Source organism: Arabidopsis lyrata (assembly GCF_000004255.2).
Source record: "Arabidopsis lyrata subsp. lyrata unplaced genomic scaffold ARALYscaffold_5, whole genome shotgun sequence".
NCBI lineage: Eukaryota > Viridiplantae > Streptophyta > Magnoliopsida > Brassicales > Brassicaceae > Arabidopsis > Arabidopsis lyrata.
In genome coordinates this window covers 18,983,032-19,000,573 of record NW_003302551.1, presented here as the reverse complement: position 1 = coordinate 19,000,573, position 17,542 = coordinate 18,983,032, and the positions used below count along the sequence as shown (strand labels likewise).

At 36.7% G+C, this 17,542-nt stretch overlaps 6 protein-coding genes across 12 annotated transcripts; 2 read left to right on the top strand and 4 right to left on the bottom strand.

Annotated features, from left to right (window-relative positions):
- Positions 1-1,288: 1,288 nt before the first annotated feature.
- LOC9312543 (60S ribosomal protein L11-1) lies at positions 1,289-2,645 on the bottom strand. Its single transcript, XM_021024951.1, has 5 exons — positions 2,531-2,645; positions 2,349-2,456; positions 2,215-2,257; positions 1,724-1,919; positions 1,289-1,636 (listed from the first exon to the last, which is right to left on the bottom strand). Exons 1-5 carry the CDS (start codon positions 2,531-2,533, stop codon positions 1,438-1,440), a joined length of 549 nt encoding a protein of 182 aa, XP_020880610.1. The 5' UTR covers positions 2,534-2,645; the 3' UTR covers positions 1,289-1,437.
- Positions 2,646-3,707: 1,062 nt separating this feature from the next.
- LOC9314303 (probable serine/threonine-protein kinase PBL7) lies at positions 3,708-5,930 on the bottom strand. Its single transcript, XM_021024903.1, has 6 exons — positions 5,535-5,930; positions 5,137-5,375; positions 4,890-5,025; positions 4,416-4,674; positions 4,186-4,318; positions 3,708-4,107 (listed from the first exon to the last, which is right to left on the bottom strand). The coding sequence occupies exons 1-6, from the start codon at positions 5,686-5,688 to the stop codon at positions 3,826-3,828; spliced, it is 1,203 nt and encodes a 400-aa protein (XP_020880562.1). The 5' UTR covers positions 5,689-5,930; the 3' UTR covers positions 3,708-3,825.
- A 191-nt stretch (positions 5,931-6,121) lies between these two features.
- On the top strand, positions 6,122-7,960 carry LOC9312542 (serine/threonine-protein kinase cek1). Of its 3 annotated transcripts, none has more exons than XR_002331796.1 (3): positions 6,122-6,804; positions 7,184-7,350; positions 7,502-7,960. XR_002331796.1 is itself a non-coding variant. In XM_021024953.1 (2 exons), the coding sequence occupies exons 1-2, from the start codon at positions 6,648-6,650 to the stop codon at positions 7,840-7,842; spliced, it is 498 nt and encodes a 165-aa protein (XP_020880612.1). In that variant the 5' UTR covers positions 6,129-6,647; the 3' UTR covers positions 7,843-7,960. The 3 variants fall into 3 exon arrangements, 1 of the variants encoding a protein (XP_020880612.1); XR_002331795.1 differs by having other exon boundaries at positions 7,180-7,350; XM_021024953.1 differs by lacking the exon at positions 7,184-7,350 and having other exon boundaries at positions 6,129-6,804.
- A 762-nt stretch (positions 7,961-8,722) lies between these two features.
- On the bottom strand, positions 8,723-10,374 carry LOC9314302 (multiprotein-bridging factor 1b). The gene is made up of 4 exons (XM_002876427.2): positions 10,114-10,374; positions 9,601-9,684; positions 9,161-9,243; positions 8,723-9,061 (listed from the first exon to the last, which is right to left on the bottom strand). The coding sequence occupies exons 1-4, from the start codon at positions 10,253-10,255 to the stop codon at positions 8,942-8,944; spliced, it is 429 nt and encodes a 142-aa protein (XP_002876473.1). The 5' UTR covers positions 10,256-10,374; the 3' UTR covers positions 8,723-8,941.
- A 2,223-nt stretch (positions 10,375-12,597) lies between these two features.
- On the top strand, positions 12,598-15,250 carry LOC9312541 (plant cysteine oxidase 5). Of its 5 annotated transcripts, none has more exons than XM_021024941.1 (6): positions 12,598-12,751; positions 13,230-13,464; positions 13,654-13,799; positions 14,143-14,296; positions 14,380-14,583; positions 14,833-15,250. In XM_021024941.1, exons 2-6 carry the CDS (start codon positions 13,362-13,364, stop codon positions 14,952-14,954), a joined length of 729 nt encoding a protein of 242 aa, XP_020880600.1. In that variant the 5' UTR covers positions 12,598-12,751; positions 13,230-13,361; the 3' UTR covers positions 14,955-15,250. The 5 variants fall into 5 exon arrangements, with proteins under 5 accessions (XP_020880600.1, XP_020880603.1, XP_020880604.1 ...); XM_021024944.1 differs by having other exon boundaries at positions 12,600-12,751; positions 13,230-13,448; positions 13,689-13,799; positions 14,833-15,244; XM_021024945.1 differs by having other exon boundaries at positions 12,603-12,881; positions 13,689-13,799; positions 14,833-15,244.
- Positions 15,251-15,460: 210 nt separating this feature from the next.
- On the bottom strand, positions 15,461-16,995 carry LOC9314301 (ribosomal L1 domain-containing protein 1). Its single transcript, XM_002876426.2, has one exon. The coding sequence runs from the start codon at positions 16,943-16,945 to the stop codon at positions 15,677-15,679; it is 1,269 nt and encodes a 422-aa protein (XP_002876472.1). The 5' UTR covers positions 16,946-16,995; the 3' UTR covers positions 15,461-15,676.
- Between the last annotated feature and the right edge of the window lie 547 nt (positions 16,996-17,542).

Here is a 17,542-nt window from a genome sequence, read left to right as displayed (position 1 = left end):
CGAAGAAGCAGAAAAAAATCTGGTCCAAGAAATGAATGATCATAGAGTCATCATCTTGAAATATATAACGTGCTATGAATGTTATATCATACTATTGTATTGAAAACATGGAATAAATCAGTCGTTAATAATTAGTACCCTTAAAGTTAAAACCATGAAGCTCACAAAAACAACCAATTCACATCACTTTTTATGCAAGATAATCGGTTGCTTTTATGTTTTGGCCCGTACCATCCACGGAAAGACATGAGATCTTAACCAAAAAGTTTGTAGAGAGTGACACGGGCCCTTTTTTTTATGACAAATAGATACTTGTTGAAGATGACACATTTGATGACGTTTGTGGATGAATTTGGCTAGATAGAAGCTGCAAATTCATCCGAGATAAAATGTAAATTTTTTTTTTAAAAAAGAACATGTATATAATAGGTCTAGAGTTTCTACTCCCTAAACAAATGACTTAATATTTTATAAATGTGTACAGAAATTTGGGCTGGAGATGGCTATAATAAAATTGTGTGGGATCAAGTCAAGATTCCTCCAGTCATTTATTAAATTGTAAAATCATAAATAGATAAAACTATAAAAGCCTGTGTCATAATTATTAGTTTAATTACTCCATTATTGTCTCCAACTTCTTCTGTCAGAATGGAGCCAAATTTTTTAATTTCTGGTTGTATCAAGGTTTCTGATTAATTTATATATGTAACGCGTGTTTACACACACAAACATATGTAATGTATATACATGTTTGATTTGGTCATTTCTGATCATGATAATTAATGTCGAACCAATCAATAATTCGCTCAAATCTGATGCAACTGAGAATTGACAATGAAACATGATTGGATAATGTTTTTGAAGTTGTTGTTATGTTAAATAATGTACAAGTACAAGGTAATTTTATAATTGACACGTCTTCTAAATATTAAACATATACATATAGTCAAAGATTCTCATAAAATCAATGTAAAAAATGCATTTTCGCATTCCTTCCAATAATTTTCACGTAAATTTATGAGTTAAATTAGCTAGTTGGATCAGGTAGGATAAACTAAATCAGACAATCCAATCAAAAAGTTAAACCGAAATGCGATCATAAGTCATAACCAAATCGATAAATGTTGAACTAAGAGTGTTGTTTTACAAATACACGGTTTAGGGTGACTTATTCACATCTAGAGGATGTTCATTACCAACTTTCTGTCGGGGTATTGAACATTCATAAATCTAATTAACTCGCGATTATTCTTAAATTCGAAAATGTGTGTTTAGACCTTTAGTCAGCTTTTGTCGATAACAATAATTGTAGTAGAGATAGGCAAATATAAGGAAAATTCAAATGTCTGAAGAACAGAGAAACAAAACAAAACTGAGAAAGTAAGATTTGAACCCAACAGAAAAAACAGATTATAGATATTTGTTTGACACACTTTTTTAGCCAGTAATGTTCTGAGACTTGTTGAGAATGACTCCTTCATATTTCACCTGGAACCATTTCATGGCATCATCTTTCGTTACTCTATGCTGGATTCCAACACGAGCTTTGCATCTTCTGCGACGTGCCACACGGTAACCAGGTCGCTCAAGAACAACATAGAAGTCCATACCGTAGATTCCAGTCGATGGATCATACCTGAGATCAAATTAAAAAACTCACGCTTGGTCATACAAAGCCACTCTTATGTTGTTCTATGTTTGTGTTAGAAAGATTGGGACTTACTTGATACCCAAATCAATGTGCTCTTGAATACCAAAACCAAAGCAACCAGTGTCGCTAAAGTTCCTTCTCAAGAGTTCGTATTCTTTAACTTTCAGTCCACTCTCAAGGAGCTGCATTGCCTTCTCTCCCCTGACAGTCACATAGCAAGCAATCTTCTCATTACGTCTGATACCAAAAGAACGAACAGTGTATCGGGCTGCAAAAGAGATAACAAGTGCTAAGATTTAAGGCAAAACTCTCTTCATCCAATACAAAGTTACAAGTAATTGATAGCTACTGATTCTCACTACGATTATCTGTGGATCCAGACCAGTAACAACTAAAACTTCTTCACCACAAATAAGAACTAATGACCTAAAAAAAACACTAATTCATCGTCCTAAACTTCCAAAAGCATAGTGCCCATGTTTTAGTCGAGATCACTAACTATCTGAAGCAAAATTTCTCAGAAAATCGAACGATGAATTGATATACCTTAGAAGAAAACTTACCCTTGGAGAAAACAGGAGTCTGACCACTCAATTGTTCCAACACCTACCAAATTATCCAAGAACTAATTCGATTAAAATCGAACATACTCACATGTTGAAATGAAACTAGACAAAATCGATAAACAAAGTGAAACCTTGGAGGCTCTGGTGAGACGATCTCCACTCTCACCGACGGAGATGTTAAGAACCAGTTTCTGCACTTTAATGTCCCTCATTGGGTTCGATAGCTTCTTCTCCGACGCCTGAATGAAACCAAAACATATATCATCAAATCTTTACTTGAAACATCAAAAACGTGAAACCAAAGAAGACGGACCATTTCTGATTAAGGTTGCGATTAAACTCCGGCCGACGGGAAAACGGAGATGAGGCGGCAAAATATATAAACCCTAGATCTAGTAATAACCCTTCTAGAGTTCTAAAGCAAATTTTACGATTTCTGAATGACGATTCTACCCTCCTTCCTCCATCAAGCCCACGTTCCCCTCACGTAGCCCTTTTCCTCCTGAACTAATCATATCATTCTCGTAATGGGCCAGGATTGGCCCATAGATTTTAACATGTAGCCCATGATGATTTTAAAAAGTTTATTTGATGATAATCTTATAGCCTGACTGGTTTAAACGCAGCGGTTGCGGAAGCGGGCGGTTGCGGCTTCAAGCGTTATCAAGCGTTTTGAACGACTGGTTTAGCGTTTGAAAATGGGTGCGTTTGCGGGAATTTTATGACTGGTAAACCAGCGGGTGCGGTAGCAGTTAAATAAAAAAATGACCAAAATAAATAAAAAATATTACAAAAAATAAATAAAAACACCAATATATTATTATGATAATATTAGAAAAATTGAACATGCTTAATAATTAAAACCATAAATAAAGTACTAAATAATTATTCAAAAATAAATAAATTTTGTAACAAGATAGTACTTTATGCATCTGGTTTAACATCAAGTAATGGGACAAATTGTAAATAACGTTGAGTTCAATCAAAAAGCAAGTGAGTTTCTATTCGAGAAAACAAATCGAAACATATATTCAATCAAAAAGCAAAGCAATACGTAATGAAAAGAAAAAAAACGATGCCATGAAAAATATTCAAAAAGTTACACATGAGGTGATGAATGAATAAAATGATATATGATACTTACGTTTGGTTATTAATTTCATCAGTTTGGATGGAAGACATTGAGAGAAATAGGGTTTCAGAATATTATTAGAGTTTCTGATGAGAACGTGATACAAAGATGAAAGATTTATATATGATTAATATATATTATAATAATTATAAGTAAACGTTTGATTTTCTTTTTTTTTTTTTTTTAAATTCAACCGCTACCGCCCGCAACCGCAAATGCTTGCGGGAAGGAGCTTTTGAAATTTAGCGATTTCGAGCGGTTCGAAGCGGTACGGAGCGGTTTCTATGATTGGTACCAACCGCTAACAACCGCAACCGACCGCTAGTAACCGCTAGGAGGGTGCTAGCGGGAGAACCAATCAAGCCCTTAATCTCCATGTTTGATCACTCAAAACTCAAAGGTGTTACATTATAGTCTGTTTTAGTAAATCCCGTAGTACTTATTAAAAACCTCACAGTTTGTCTTCTCTGATTGATTTACTGAGAGCCTATGCTTGCTTTACCCGGCGAGTTAGGAGACCGAGCCAAGCTAAAGCTACTAGAGCAGCCACTAAGCTTTGAAGCTGACCTACGGTTTCTCACCAGTGGAACCAGTGACTGCACCACATCTGCCATTAAGGGTCTGTAGTCAGCTTCTGCTTGAACACACATTGCTGCTATTGCTGCAACTTGAACAACTTCTTTTGTTGAGTATTGTCCTTCGAGTGTTGGATCCATTATGTCTACCACTTTCTCTCTATCAGCCAATTGAGGCAAAGCCTGGAGATAGGAAAAGTTAAATTATTAGAGCAAAGACGAGAAGAAATGACATGAGAAGTTTGTGAAAGGAAAGCATACCCAAGAGACAAGTACACCTTCTCCTGAAGCTCTCTTCATATCTACTGGAACTCTACCGGTTAGTAACTCTAACAGGACAACACCGTAGCTATAAACATCCGATTTTGTTGTCAAGTGACCGGTTAAAGCGTACCTGACAGAAGATATTGAAAATATTGGTATTAGTAGCCAACCCATCAAAGTTAACTGATGAAAGGAAGAATAAAGAGATGATTGAGTGAAAAACATACTCAGGAGCTACATATCCTTGTGTGCTTAATACACGGGTAGAAACGTGTCCTCCAGCTTTATCTGATCCGACTTTAGCCAATCCGAAATCTGAAACTTTGGCATTGAAGTTTCTGTCCAGCAGAATATTGCTGCTCTTAAAGTCTCTATGAATCACTGGGGGTGATACTTGTTCATGGAGATATTCCAAACCTTTTGCAGCTTCCACAGCTATCCTCATCCGAGTTTCCCAATCTAATCTCACTGGGACAGAACCAGACCCTAAATGCAAAAAAAAAATATAAGCCTCTATGAAATACACAACAAGTTCACCAATTGGTAATTAAAATACACTATCTAGGATTAATGTTCAAATTGCTATCACCCAAAGGATATGCATAGAAAGAAAGAGTAAAATTTGGAGTCTACTCCATTCAATTCTAGAGAACAACCTCTAACACGCCGCAGCTTCTAACATTACTGGAAAACAGACTTACTGTTGGTACGATACAGGTGTTCTTGCAGACCGCCATTTGCCATGAACTCATACACAAGCAGCTTATGACTATTGTCTGAGCAATAACCAAGAAGTGCCAACAAGTAAGGTGAACGCAGACGACTCAGTAACTCAACCTGTCACCAGATACAAAAATTGATCAATCAAGTAATCAAAACTCTGCAAACAACAATATGTCCTTAAGATTGAAAAATAAAGATCAATTACTAAGCTAAAAATAATCAAACCTCCATCTTGAATTCTTCTTCCCCTTGCTTTCCTGCATGATCCATGAACTTAATAGCAACTTTTCTTCCATCATTAAGCACACCGCGATAAACTAACCCAAACCCACCATGCCCAACCACATTAGACTTGCTAAATCCACCAGTTGCTGAATGCAATTGCTTAAAGGTGAAAATTTGCAACCCATTGTCAGTAACATCTTGTACTTTTTGACAATCGCCTTTCTCCTCGCAATCAAACCCTAAAAACAATTACCCAGAATATAAATCGAACCCTAATTGAAAAATCATTTACCAAACATTCCTTAATTAGAACCAATTTTAGTATCAGGCGAAAGCAGAGAGCGTGAGAACAAGAAATGCAGGTAAAGATAAGAACAAGTGTAAATTGTTGAGCTTACTCTTGCTAATTCTGTGACGCTTAGAAACTTTGTTACGAATATAGCAGTAGTAGCTAAAAGCGACGAACAGAGAAGATAAAGCAAGACAAGCAAGAACAACAATGGCTACTAGTGCAGCACGTTCTTTCTTTTGGTATGCTTCGTCTGTCTCCATTTTTGTTTCTCCCCCAAAGGTAAAAAGAAGCCTTCTTTTACCAGTTTCCAGAAATGGGAAAAAAAAGGAAAATGTGAAAACCCTAGAAATTGCCACACAAGAGGAAGAGGAGATGGAATTGAAACAGTAGAGGAATAATTTTAAAGCATCGGGTTTCGTGAAAATTTGTTTTTGATTTTGTGTGAGTGTGTGTGTGTGTGTGAATGTCAGCTTCACTGACTCACTGTACTGTTTTTGTTTTGTGGCGCGGGGAGTAGTTGCAGACTTGCAGCCAACTTTGCTAATTTGTCCCTTTAGTTTCATTTTGTACAACTTAGAGCATGATTAACGGTGGTTTCTTAGATAGTTCTTAAGTTGAAAATTGAATTAAATTAAATTGAAAATAGTGTATAAAACTAAGGAACGTTCCTTAGTTAAGAGACATTTTTAGAGTTAAGAGCTGTCCACGTGGCACTTTGCACCTTGTCTCTCTCTTCCTCTCCTCTCTCTCTTTTATGCGTTTCTTCACCAATGTTCTGGGTGTGAAATTGGGAACGAGAGAGATGGGTCTTTGAAACTACTGTGTAAGAAAGAAGTTGTCTTGGTTAATTCCATTGTTGAACAGCCTTTGCCTAGATTAAGCAGTTTTTTCGATTCCGTGAAATCTGAATTGCTTAGAACTGATTTGGTTAGTTTGGTCAAGGGACTAGATGATTCTGGGCATTGGGAAAGAGCTGTTTTTTTTTGAATGGTTAGTTTTGTCTTCGAATTATGGAGCTTTGAAGCTAGATCATCAAGTTATCGAAATCTTAGTTAGGATTTTAGGTAGAGAATCTCAATACTCTGTTGCAGCTAAGTTGCTCGACAAAATTCCTCTACAAGACTATATGCTCGATGTTCGTGCTTACACGCGATCTTACATGCGTATTCACGGACAGGGAAGTATGAAAAGGCTATCGATTTGTTTGAGAGGATGAGAGATGGGTCCTTCACCTACTTTGGATGTTGTTCAGATTTGTCATTTCATGGGAGTGATTCATCGTGATCTTAAGCCTGAGAATTTCTTGCTCGCTAGCACTGATGAGAATGCTATGCTTAAAGCTACTGATTTTGGATTGTCTGTCTTCATTGAAGAATGTGAGTTTGTGTAATCAAATCCTCTTCTTCTGCTTTTTAGTTATATATACAAATGTTTTAGATTTCTTAAGATTTTGGAGTTGTGTTGTGGATATAGCTTGAAGCTCTGTTCTTTTGTATCATAGCTTGAAACTTTGATGCGATATAACTAAAGAGATGATGAGACCAGATTTTTTAGTGAATCCCATTGGTCTTTTCAGAATTCCGATAGACTTCATCTTTGTCAAATTGATCCTATTATGTCAGTTTCATCATCTGTTTTGTTGCAAACACGCTTCGTTTCACACTAAAGGACTGTTTTGGTGTTACCTTACATGTTCTCTTTGGAATTGGAGCTCAAATTCGAATTGTCTCTTTACTTTGCTTCAATTTTAGTTAGAGATGGTACTGATGCAGAGAAGAAACCACGTCAGTCCTTGAGAGATGCTGCGCCATTGGAACCTGATGCTCATGGTTCGAGAAAAGACAGTGAAAAGAAGCACTCTGAACATCACCAAACAAGCTTCCAATCTATCTCAAGTGCCTCGTTCTAGACCACATTCTCTGGTTCCAAAACCTTTCATTATTGTTTTCCATCTGATAACGTTCTTTCTGTTATTGTCCTAGTAGATGTGTGGTCATAGGATGTCTTGGAAGTTTTTGGTCTGCTGGAATGTTATTTTTACTGGCTAAAAGACACAAATCTAAACTATCGCAGACAGAACGAGAGAAACTGGAGGAGCAATATGCATTCAGAAAGACATGAGAGACCAGCAATGGGAAGAGACAGAGTGTGGAACAGAGATGATGAAAGAGGCGCGGGAAGCAGACAGAGTTATCGAGCTGATAGAGACAAATTCAACGGCAATGGGCGAAGTGGGTTTAGCGGAAGCTGGACAAGGAATGAGAAGAAATGGGACCATGACTTGTTCGAGGAGGCGAACAAGAGTCCAGCCAAAGACACTGAGGAAGAACAGGTTGCAAATGTTGAATTTTTGTTGGCTTCTTAAAGCTGCATATGTTATGGTTCTTGGTATGGATTCGCCTCTAATTTTATAATGTCTTAGTTTGCAAGTGTAGAAGATGATGTCTGAGTTTATATAATGAAACTCTCGTATGTTTTTTTCCAAAGAATGCACCATCGGTATAAACGTCAAAGATATTAAACTCTAAACCAGACTCTTGTTCTTTATATTCAAAGTAGTGTCTCTTGTTTTTTATCCAATTCAAATATTTTCTACTTAATCCAAGTAATTTACTCTAAACTCTTGTTCTTTTTTACCACAAAATTCAAATCTTTTCTACTAAATCCAACTCTTGTTCTTTATATTCGAAATATGATAGTAGAAGATCAAATATTTATATTCAAAATATGATACTTAATCCAAAATTTCTCCAAAAATTTCCGGAAATCAAATTTAAAAGTATTGTGTTTTATGTCATGTATATGTATGTTATAAATTGTATCTCATATATGTTTTAAATTTTTTAATTTACAACAATTATTAAGTTTTCTAAAATTAAAAATTTTATTTTTATATTTATATTTTTTTCTTCTAAAAACCACATGTTAAGAACCTACCATTGGAGACACAAAAATCTTAAAACAAAAATACAATCTCTTAACTATAACTTTTACACATTTAATACTAAAATATTTCTAAGAGCTAAAATTAAGAGCCTATTGATAACGTGCGTAAAACTATCAAGGCCCAAAATTAGATATTATCCAGCCCAAAAAAATATTATGTTAGAAGGTTTATTTGGCTGCTACTATTTCTCTTGACAGTTTTCTACTATGATTTCTGTTTGAATCAATACATATACAGAGACTAAAGAGATCACTTGATCAACTCATTTATTGGCAATTGATCAATTCCAATCTAAAATTTCTTTAAGAACATATATTCGTGGTAGATAAAGTTTACGAGACATGACGAAGAGAAAGAGAAGAGATTATTTATAATGACAAAAGGTTCCAAACAACATTGTTTTTCTTACATCACGAAAGATTCCTCGTGACAAACTACTATGCCATTAAACCAAACCAAACCAAACCATACATAGATATAGTTTCTAGGATATGGTAGAGCATCTGGACTGAAGAGAAACTGCGATTAGCTTTTGTTTTTACCTTCAAGAGCTTTGTTCTGCACTTCTACTTCTTTCCACGGAGTTTAGCACCAAGTGCCCTCTCTAGCTTAGAGAGGATCTGTTGATTCGGAATTGCTTTACCTGACTCGTATTCTTGGATCACTTGTGGCTTCTCATTGATCAGCTACAGAATCAAAAACATACAATATCACCATCATGAATTCAATTACTAACCAAAGGCAGCAAAAAAGAAAGAGAAAGATACAAAGAAAAGAGAAAGTACTTGGGCAAGTTGGGACTGAGTCAGCTTCTTCTCCCCTCTGGCTTGCATGATGGCTTTCTTCAACTCAGTGGGCACACGATCATCTGATTTCAAAACCGTACACAAACAAGGTGTTAAAAGATAACCAACATTACTAATCAAATCTAACACACATATGGAAAACACTGTGATTTGCGGATAAACAATACATATAGCTTCAGCTCGTGGCATCTCAATAACCCATCAACAAATAAAGACTTCCACTCACTAATACAATTCAAACTGAAGAAAACATTAATAACCCAAGAAAACAGACCCTAAGAACTGCCTTTATTGGACTGAGAATCTAGTTCACCCACAAGAATGACTGTATCCAAGGATATCGAGATAGATACTACCATTACTTTATCAATATATAAATCAGATTAATACCCCCTTGAGAAAGAGATTGAATAACTCACGAGATAAGTTCTCAGTGTCATCATCTAGCTTCTTTGTGTTCAAGGAGGTGCCGCTTGATGCAGCCTTGTTCGATCCAGCATTGACTACACCCAGCAGAAACAAAAACAAAAAAATCTCGTTAGATGATTACCACAGTAGAAAAATTCATAAGAACAAAAGAAATTTCACGAAAAGAGAAAAAAAGAAGATAGAAGGCATATTCAAATGTAAAAGCAGGAACATCAATCTGATACTAACAAGAATCAATAAGCAAAATCAGGCGAGTTGTTACTGCAGCAAACGAAATTCGAATCACGACAAGCGAAAACCCTAACACAGATCTCTTTCAAGACACCACAATAATCCAGTAACGGCGAAGGCAAATAACCCTAAACATGGGAACTACCACAGCGTAATAAAAATCATATAGATTCAGTGTCCAAATCTAGCCTAAACCAGAGGAAATCTTCTCACACAAGTTAAGATACGAAGGTAGATCAGAGAGACGGAGATCGAGAAAAAAGAAAACAAACATTTGCGAACGGTCTCAATATCGGCGCCGCTTCGACGAGCGGCGTTGACAGTCTTCTCGTCGCGCTTAGCGGCAGAGTTAGGAGCTTTCTTACGGATCACAACTGGTTCCCAATCCTGAGTAATCGGTCCAATTCCTGCCATGGCTTCTCTTTAGAGTTTTGTTTCTTCAATCGCTTTCTAGGTTTTCTTCGTTCCTGGATAATAACAAGAAATGAGAGAGAGAAGAAGATAAAATAGACCCAATCCGTGATCGTTTTTGCGATTTATATATTTTTGATTTTTTCATAAGGAGTATTTTAGTAAATTAGTTAAGATTGAAGGGCCCAGGGAAATATTATTTTTAACTTCTCAGCCAAAAAATATCTTGCCACGGAGGCAGACTGACTTTGTCGAACGATCATTTTCGTCCAAATTAGATCATATAGGCCGAGAAAGGCCTTTTGGTCTTTGGAATTTTGACTATGTTTTTAGATGGACCAAATGTTATTGAAGAGTCAGAACGAATGTTGGGCTTTTCAAAGTTTTGAAGTCCGCTAATAGATGAATGACCATAAATAGTTAAATACCAAAAGTCACCTAATGTTTGTCCATTTTTATTTTTTTAAATCTTCAACTGGCTATGTATTTGCAATCGCTTAAAATAAAATTATAACCTTGTGGCAATCAGTTGTAATTTTGAGTTATTAAATTTTAAAGTCAAATTAATATTTAATTTAATTTAATTATGATTTTAAATAAATTTTTAATGTATTTTTTTGCTATTTGGAAATCAATATTGAAAATCTCATACATATTAGAAAAAAAATCTATTACAGATATTATTAAGTCATAATCTAATAGACATCATAACAAAATCTTTGATGTTTGTTTTTTTTAGACAAAGAAGTTTATAGTTTTAAATAAACTCGTTAATCTTGTATTTTTCCATATACAAAAATCCCATTAATTTTTTAAAAATCATTCTAATAACTTGGTACGACAGTGCATCAATTTGTACTTGTAAGTTGGCACAAAAAAAAAAAAAAAAAGAGAGTTGTAGTTTGTTCTCGTCCTAAGTGGAATTAAAAGAGTTGGCTCTGGTGACTCCATCTCAGTATGGAAAGACCCATGGATTCCAGCTCAATTTCCGAAACCAGCAAAAAGTAATGGTTCAATTTCGGAACCTTTACTCCAAGTTAAAAATCTTATCGATACAAGGACAAACTCCTGGAATATGGATAGTTTAAACGCTATTGTGGATCCGGAAGATGTTCAATTGATTAATGCTATACCCCTGGGGAAGTTGTCAAACCCAGATGTTTTGGGATGGCATTTCACAAAATCTGGTAAATATACTGTTAAATCAGGGTATCATATAGCCCGTCTTAATAATCCAAATGATTCTTCTATCTGTTGTTTCGGACCAGATATTACACCACTAAAAGCATTTACGTGGAAGATAAAGTGTCCTCCTAAATTGAGGCATTTTATGTGGCAGGCTTTAAATGGATGTGTTTCGGTTACATCAAACCTCCGAAAGCGTGGGGTTAATTGCGATGTAGGTTGTGACAGATGTGGGGATACTGAAGAGACAATTAACCATGTTCTTTTTGAATGTCCGCCTGCACGCCAAACTTGGGCTTTATCACAGATTCCAATGCCCCCCGCCGTTTTTCCCTCAGGTTCACTATATGCAAACATGGATTATTTATTTTGGCGAATATCATCGGATGTTTATAAAGCTACGTTTCCATGGATAATTTGGTATTTATGGAAAGCACGAAATGATAAAATTTATAATAATGTAGATCAAAGTCCAGAAGAGATTTTGCGGTTAGCAGAGAATGAAGAGCAAGCTTGGCAGTTAGCTCAGGTGGAAATACCGGATGAAGTTGTAGACTCGGTAGTGGGGAATACACACTCACATTCCATGATTGACGAGCAAAGGCAGGTTGGAAATGGGTTTCAGTGTTATGTAGATGGGTCTTGGAAGGAGAGTGATCGATTCTCCGGAGTAGGTTGGTTTTGTTCTAACCCGAATGATGGAACGCAAGACATGGGAGCTGCTAATCTTCGAAGAAGCTTAACCTCACTTCACACAGAGGTCGAAGCATTAATTTGGGCGATGAGATGTATGATCGGCCAAGACAAGAGAGAAGTAGCTTTTTTTACAGACTGCTCAGACCTGGTGAAGATGGTGTCTTCCCCGCAAGAGTGGCCAGCGTTCGCAACATACTTAGAGGCGATTCAGAGCGACAAGGAAGAGTTCGACGTATTCTCATTATCTTTAGTTTCTCGAAATGCGAATATGAAAGCGGATAAACTGGCACGTAATGTTCGTATCCAGCCGCAACTTATTACCTATGTAAACAATTTACCACGACATTTGCTCATTTGAGCCAATTTAATATAGCTGTTGACAAAAAAAAAAAAAAGTGGAATTGATTCGAACTGGAAAAGCAAAGGGGTTGAAATTGACTATTTTGAAAGGTAAGGGGAGAGAGAGTGAGACTTGCGTTTTTAAACGACTCACAAAGCAAAAGAAAAAGAAGAAGATCAACTTCTGATTCCTCCGACTAACAACCATTTCCATCATCGTTTTCCTCCGATACCTTTCGTCGTCGCCGTTCTTCGGATTTTCACTCTTCTGCTCGAAAGGTCTCTCTCATTCCTTCTCTCAATCCATAACGAGCAACTTCTCTTCTCTATATCACTCCTGCTTCTAGTTTAGCTGCTCATCTTCTTCTACTTGCTGCAACAACTCGAAATCGTCATTTCTATTGTTCTAGTATGTTTTCTAATCGTGTTTTTGTTTCTTCTGGTTGTAATATTCTTCAATGAATTTGGTTCAATTCAATTCGATTCGATATATGATTCAGTTTTGCAAAATCACTGACCTAAATTCTATTCCTGGCAATACTTTTTCTTCATGTGAGTGAGCTCAATCAGGTAGATGCAGTGATTTTGAATTCATTATGTAAGAAAAGATTAATCATTCACTTGTTAGAGTTCATCAAAAACACTACTTTGTCAGAGCTCAGAGCTCCTGGATTTGTAATATTTGTTTTCAGATGTGTTTGTTTAGATTCTGGAGCTCTATATGAAGTTAAAGTTGTTTTCTTTTCTCTTCTTTCAGGGCAGTGCTTGAGAATCACTGAAGAAGGTGATCGCTGGTCCTTAAAGTCGAAGCAGATACCAGTTGATAACTCAAAGCCGTTTTGCTCAAAGTTAGGAGCTCAAGAACTTGGAGCTGTCTTCTTTTTGTATCATGCCATATTTTATTCAGAGGCTTTTCAATACTTGCAAGTCATCTCTCTCACCTAATGGTCCTGTGTCTGAGGAGGCCTTAGACAAGGTTCGCAATGTGTTGGGTAGGACTACATTATTGATCCACTTTCTTGCAACTTTTCTTCCCTTCTCTTTCTGCAATCTTTCTTGCTCCATAATGTTCTTTAGGCACACTGTGTTACTCGTGATGTCTGAATTGCAGTGCTATATTGGGTATCGCACTTCGACAACTGTTGTTTATCGGGTCTAATACATGATAGTATTTTTTTCAGAAAAAATCAAGCCGTCTGATGTTGGTCTTGAACAGGAAGCTCAGTTGGTGCGTAACTGGCCTGGTCCCGGGAATGAGCGTAATGGAAACCATAATTCTCTGCCAGCAATAAAATACCTTCAGTTACATGAGTGTGACAGCTTCTCGGTGAGCAAATTTCTTTCAGGATTGGTATCGCCTGTAGACCTTTAAAAGTTTGAGTATGCCTTCATCGATATAGTCAAAAATTGGCTATGAAATCTTAAGATTAGGTGGATAGGCATAAAAATTTATGTTAAGCTGATAATGTTTAGTACAACCACCTAAGCTAGATTTCTCATGTTGAAACCAGATTTCTCATCATCACTAATCTTTTTGGTTCCTGGTATGCTCATTGCTCTAAGCCATGAGCAGCACGCTTCACATGTTTACTGCAGTTAAACAAAGTTCTGAAATGCAAAATTCTTGCTTTTCTTGTCTGCTTATTATGCTTTGATCATTATTTTGTCAGATTGGAATTTTCTGCATGCCACCTGGGTCTGTCATACCACTTCATAATCATCCAGGCATGACAGTGCTAAGCAAGCTTGTTTATGGTTCTATGCACGTGAAGTCGTATGATTGGGCTGAGCCTGACCAATCAGAGCTAGACGATCCATTACAAGGTAAAAGTGACTTGTAAACTGCCCCAGTATAACTTCCGTGCTATATGAATAATGAGTAATCTGTTGTTCCCTTTTACTCATAGCAAGACCCGCGAAGCTAGTCAAGGATACTGATATGACTGCCCCTTGCCCAGCAACCACTCTATATCCAACAACCGGTGGCAACATTCATTGTTTCAAAGCCATTACTCATTGTGCAATCTTCGACATCTTATCTCCTCCATACTCTTCTACTCATGGCAGACACTGCAACTACTTCCGAAAATCCCCAATGCTAGACTTACCTGGTAAAACATCACAAACTTCACGAAGATACCACTTTATAACTTCATAGAAATGCTACTATATATCTGAATGTTACAACTTTCATAACACTTTGTTGAGGAATCATGGTTTAAACCACTAGCTTCTTGATTAGATAAAAGGTCTCATAATCTCATGGAACATGCTCATTATGTGTATTGCTAAACAGATTTGGTTTCTGACTATCATTTTTTTTACTATGGCAATGTTAATGACATCATATGTGAAACCAGGTGAGATTGAAGTGATGAATGGAGAAGTGATCTCAAATGTGACATGGCTCGAAGAGTATCAACCTCCAGATAACTTTGTGATATGGAGAGTTCCGTACAGAGGTCCAGTGATTAGAAAATGAGAATTACAAAAGAGGTTTAAGCATATAAGAAAAGAGCAGAAAGAGAAAGGAGCTTATCATCAGGAGAATAATTGGAGAGGCTGGCTGCATAATGGTCGAGGTTCTTACATAATTGTGACCACATTAAGTTTCAGCCTATGTCGTTGTATGATAATGTTTACTACATACAACTTTATGATTACTTCACTAGTTTAATATTATAATATTTTTTTTCCTATTTTTATATGCAGCTAGCTGCATAAACAATTGCTCATAAACAGTGTTAATTTAGTTATCATAAATTTTGTTTCCATTAATCTTTTGACTTTCCTTATTTCATTTCTTGTCTATACCATCGCAACTTTGCATTCTTCTTATGAATGAAGTGTTCGCCATGAGAGCTACGAGACCTTCTAGATTATTTAAAGTGTTAACCGTTGGTGAGCCATTTTACTAAGAGATGAAGATTAAGACCATACAAGTACCATCATAACTCTCGATCAATGCTTATTGGCTATTGCAACAAATTAATAAATAGTCTTTGTTTAAAAAGAAAAACATTAAAAGGTGCATAGCAGTATGTTTCCTCCACAAAAGCATCAAACCACATTCACCAGTTCGATGTTTCATAGTAGTAGTACACGATATGAAAGGGCTCAAAAATGTAATAAGAACTACGATAGAAAATAAAACATAAATCTTACTCAATTTAAAAAAGCAAACACTCAAGATCTTCCTTTGCCTCATTTTCTAAGCACACTCTTCTTCCTCTTCGGCTTCAATCCACCTCCAGACTCGTCCTTTGCAATCTTTGTGGTCTTTTTCGCCTTTAACCCATCCTTACTCTTCACAACATCTGATTTCATCATCCCCTTCTCAACATCGGGTTTCAACTTCCCTTTGGCAGCTTTCTTCATCGGCTTCACACTCTCTGCAACCTCACTTACCTCCTCCTTCCTCTTCTTCATCTTCTTCTCCTCCTTTTCCTCAGACTCAACAATCACATTATTATCCTCATCACCACCAATCTCATCCTCATCAAGCACCTCAGCTACATTACTATCCATATATCTAACCTCATGAATCCTACCTTTCTTCTTCTTTCCCTTCCCTGTAACACTCTTCTCTCCACCATCAGCAGCTTCAACTTCACCTTCCTTCTCCTCCTTAACAACACTCTTTCCGGTTGCAAAAGCATCGATTTTGAGCTTCAAATCAGGTACAGACTGATATATAGGCAATGCTAAACTCTCAGACAACTTCAAATGCAAAGACCTAACGTATTTCCACTTATTAGGCAATAACTCAACTACTCCATTCAATGTCGCCATCACATTCTCAATAATTTCGTTAAGTTCCATAGACAATTTCCCAACCTTAATGACACTACACGTCCCAGTCCTAATGAAGAACATAGCAGATCCACAAGCTTTCTCTATCTGCTGTTTCCAGTTCTTGTGCTTCAAATCAATCGCCACCGGAATCTTCTTGCTCGTAAAGAACTTCTTCCCAATCACCCTCGGAAGCAGAGGAATGATCCTCCGATCAGCGAAAAACATGTCGTAAGAGTCGCAGAGTTTCCTCTTCGCTTCGAACGCCTTGTAATCAGTCTTCAGCTTCGAAAGCTTAATAACCTTAGTGATCGGAATATTCTCAGATTTGATCTTCTTCATCACATCAGCTTTGGTGAGACCACTTTTAGGTCTGTCGTCGATGATGAGACAAAGCTCCGGCGAATCTTCCGTCGGGTTGATAAGAGGATGAGGTAAAGGGATACGGTAAGCATTCGTACGGCTTGTCTGTGGAATCTTCTTCAGAGAAGCGATTAGGTAGACGAGCTCGTCTTGCTCTAGAAGTTGAGGCTTCTCTGTCTTTGATTTCTCGCTTCTCCACTTGGTAAGACCATTGAGGGCGCTACCCACCGTATAGGGACTCACTCTTGAAGTCTGCGAAGCGGGAACAAGTTGCTGCTCCGTCTGCTCCTGCGGCGGCGGCGAAACTGCGGTGGTCATTGAGAGACTTGGGGGAAGAGAGAGAGAGAGAGATAGAGATTAGGGTTTAAGGAGGAGGGAGATAAAAGAAGGATTTATCGCTGATATATTTTTCCTGGGTATTAATGGGCCTAACTTTATTATGGCCCGTAATAATTTTCTTATAAATATGGGCTGGACTTTCTTCAAGTGTATCTTTGACTTCGAAGGTTTTTTTAACATCTTCTATATCAAATATTTTTTCTTTTTTACCAACTAAAAATTTAAAATATCCACTATTTTTTTTATTAACTAAAAATTACTATATTAAAACATAAATATTGATTCAAAATTATGATTTTCCGAATTCAAAAATAAGAAACAATATCCTAATGTTTACATGAGTCAACCTTTCACTCTCTGTTAAACATAATTAATACTAAGATGATTATTTGATCATTAAAATTATTAAAATATATCGTTTGTAACAGCTAACTACTGATTAAAAGTTTGGTAGTATATGTTTCGTTTGATATGAAAAGAGCACTCATGTTTATAAACACTGTAGGGAAGGAACATAAGCTTCGTTTTACTATCGGCTCTGCGTTGTGAGATTCAAGTCTCCATGCGTGTGAAGCT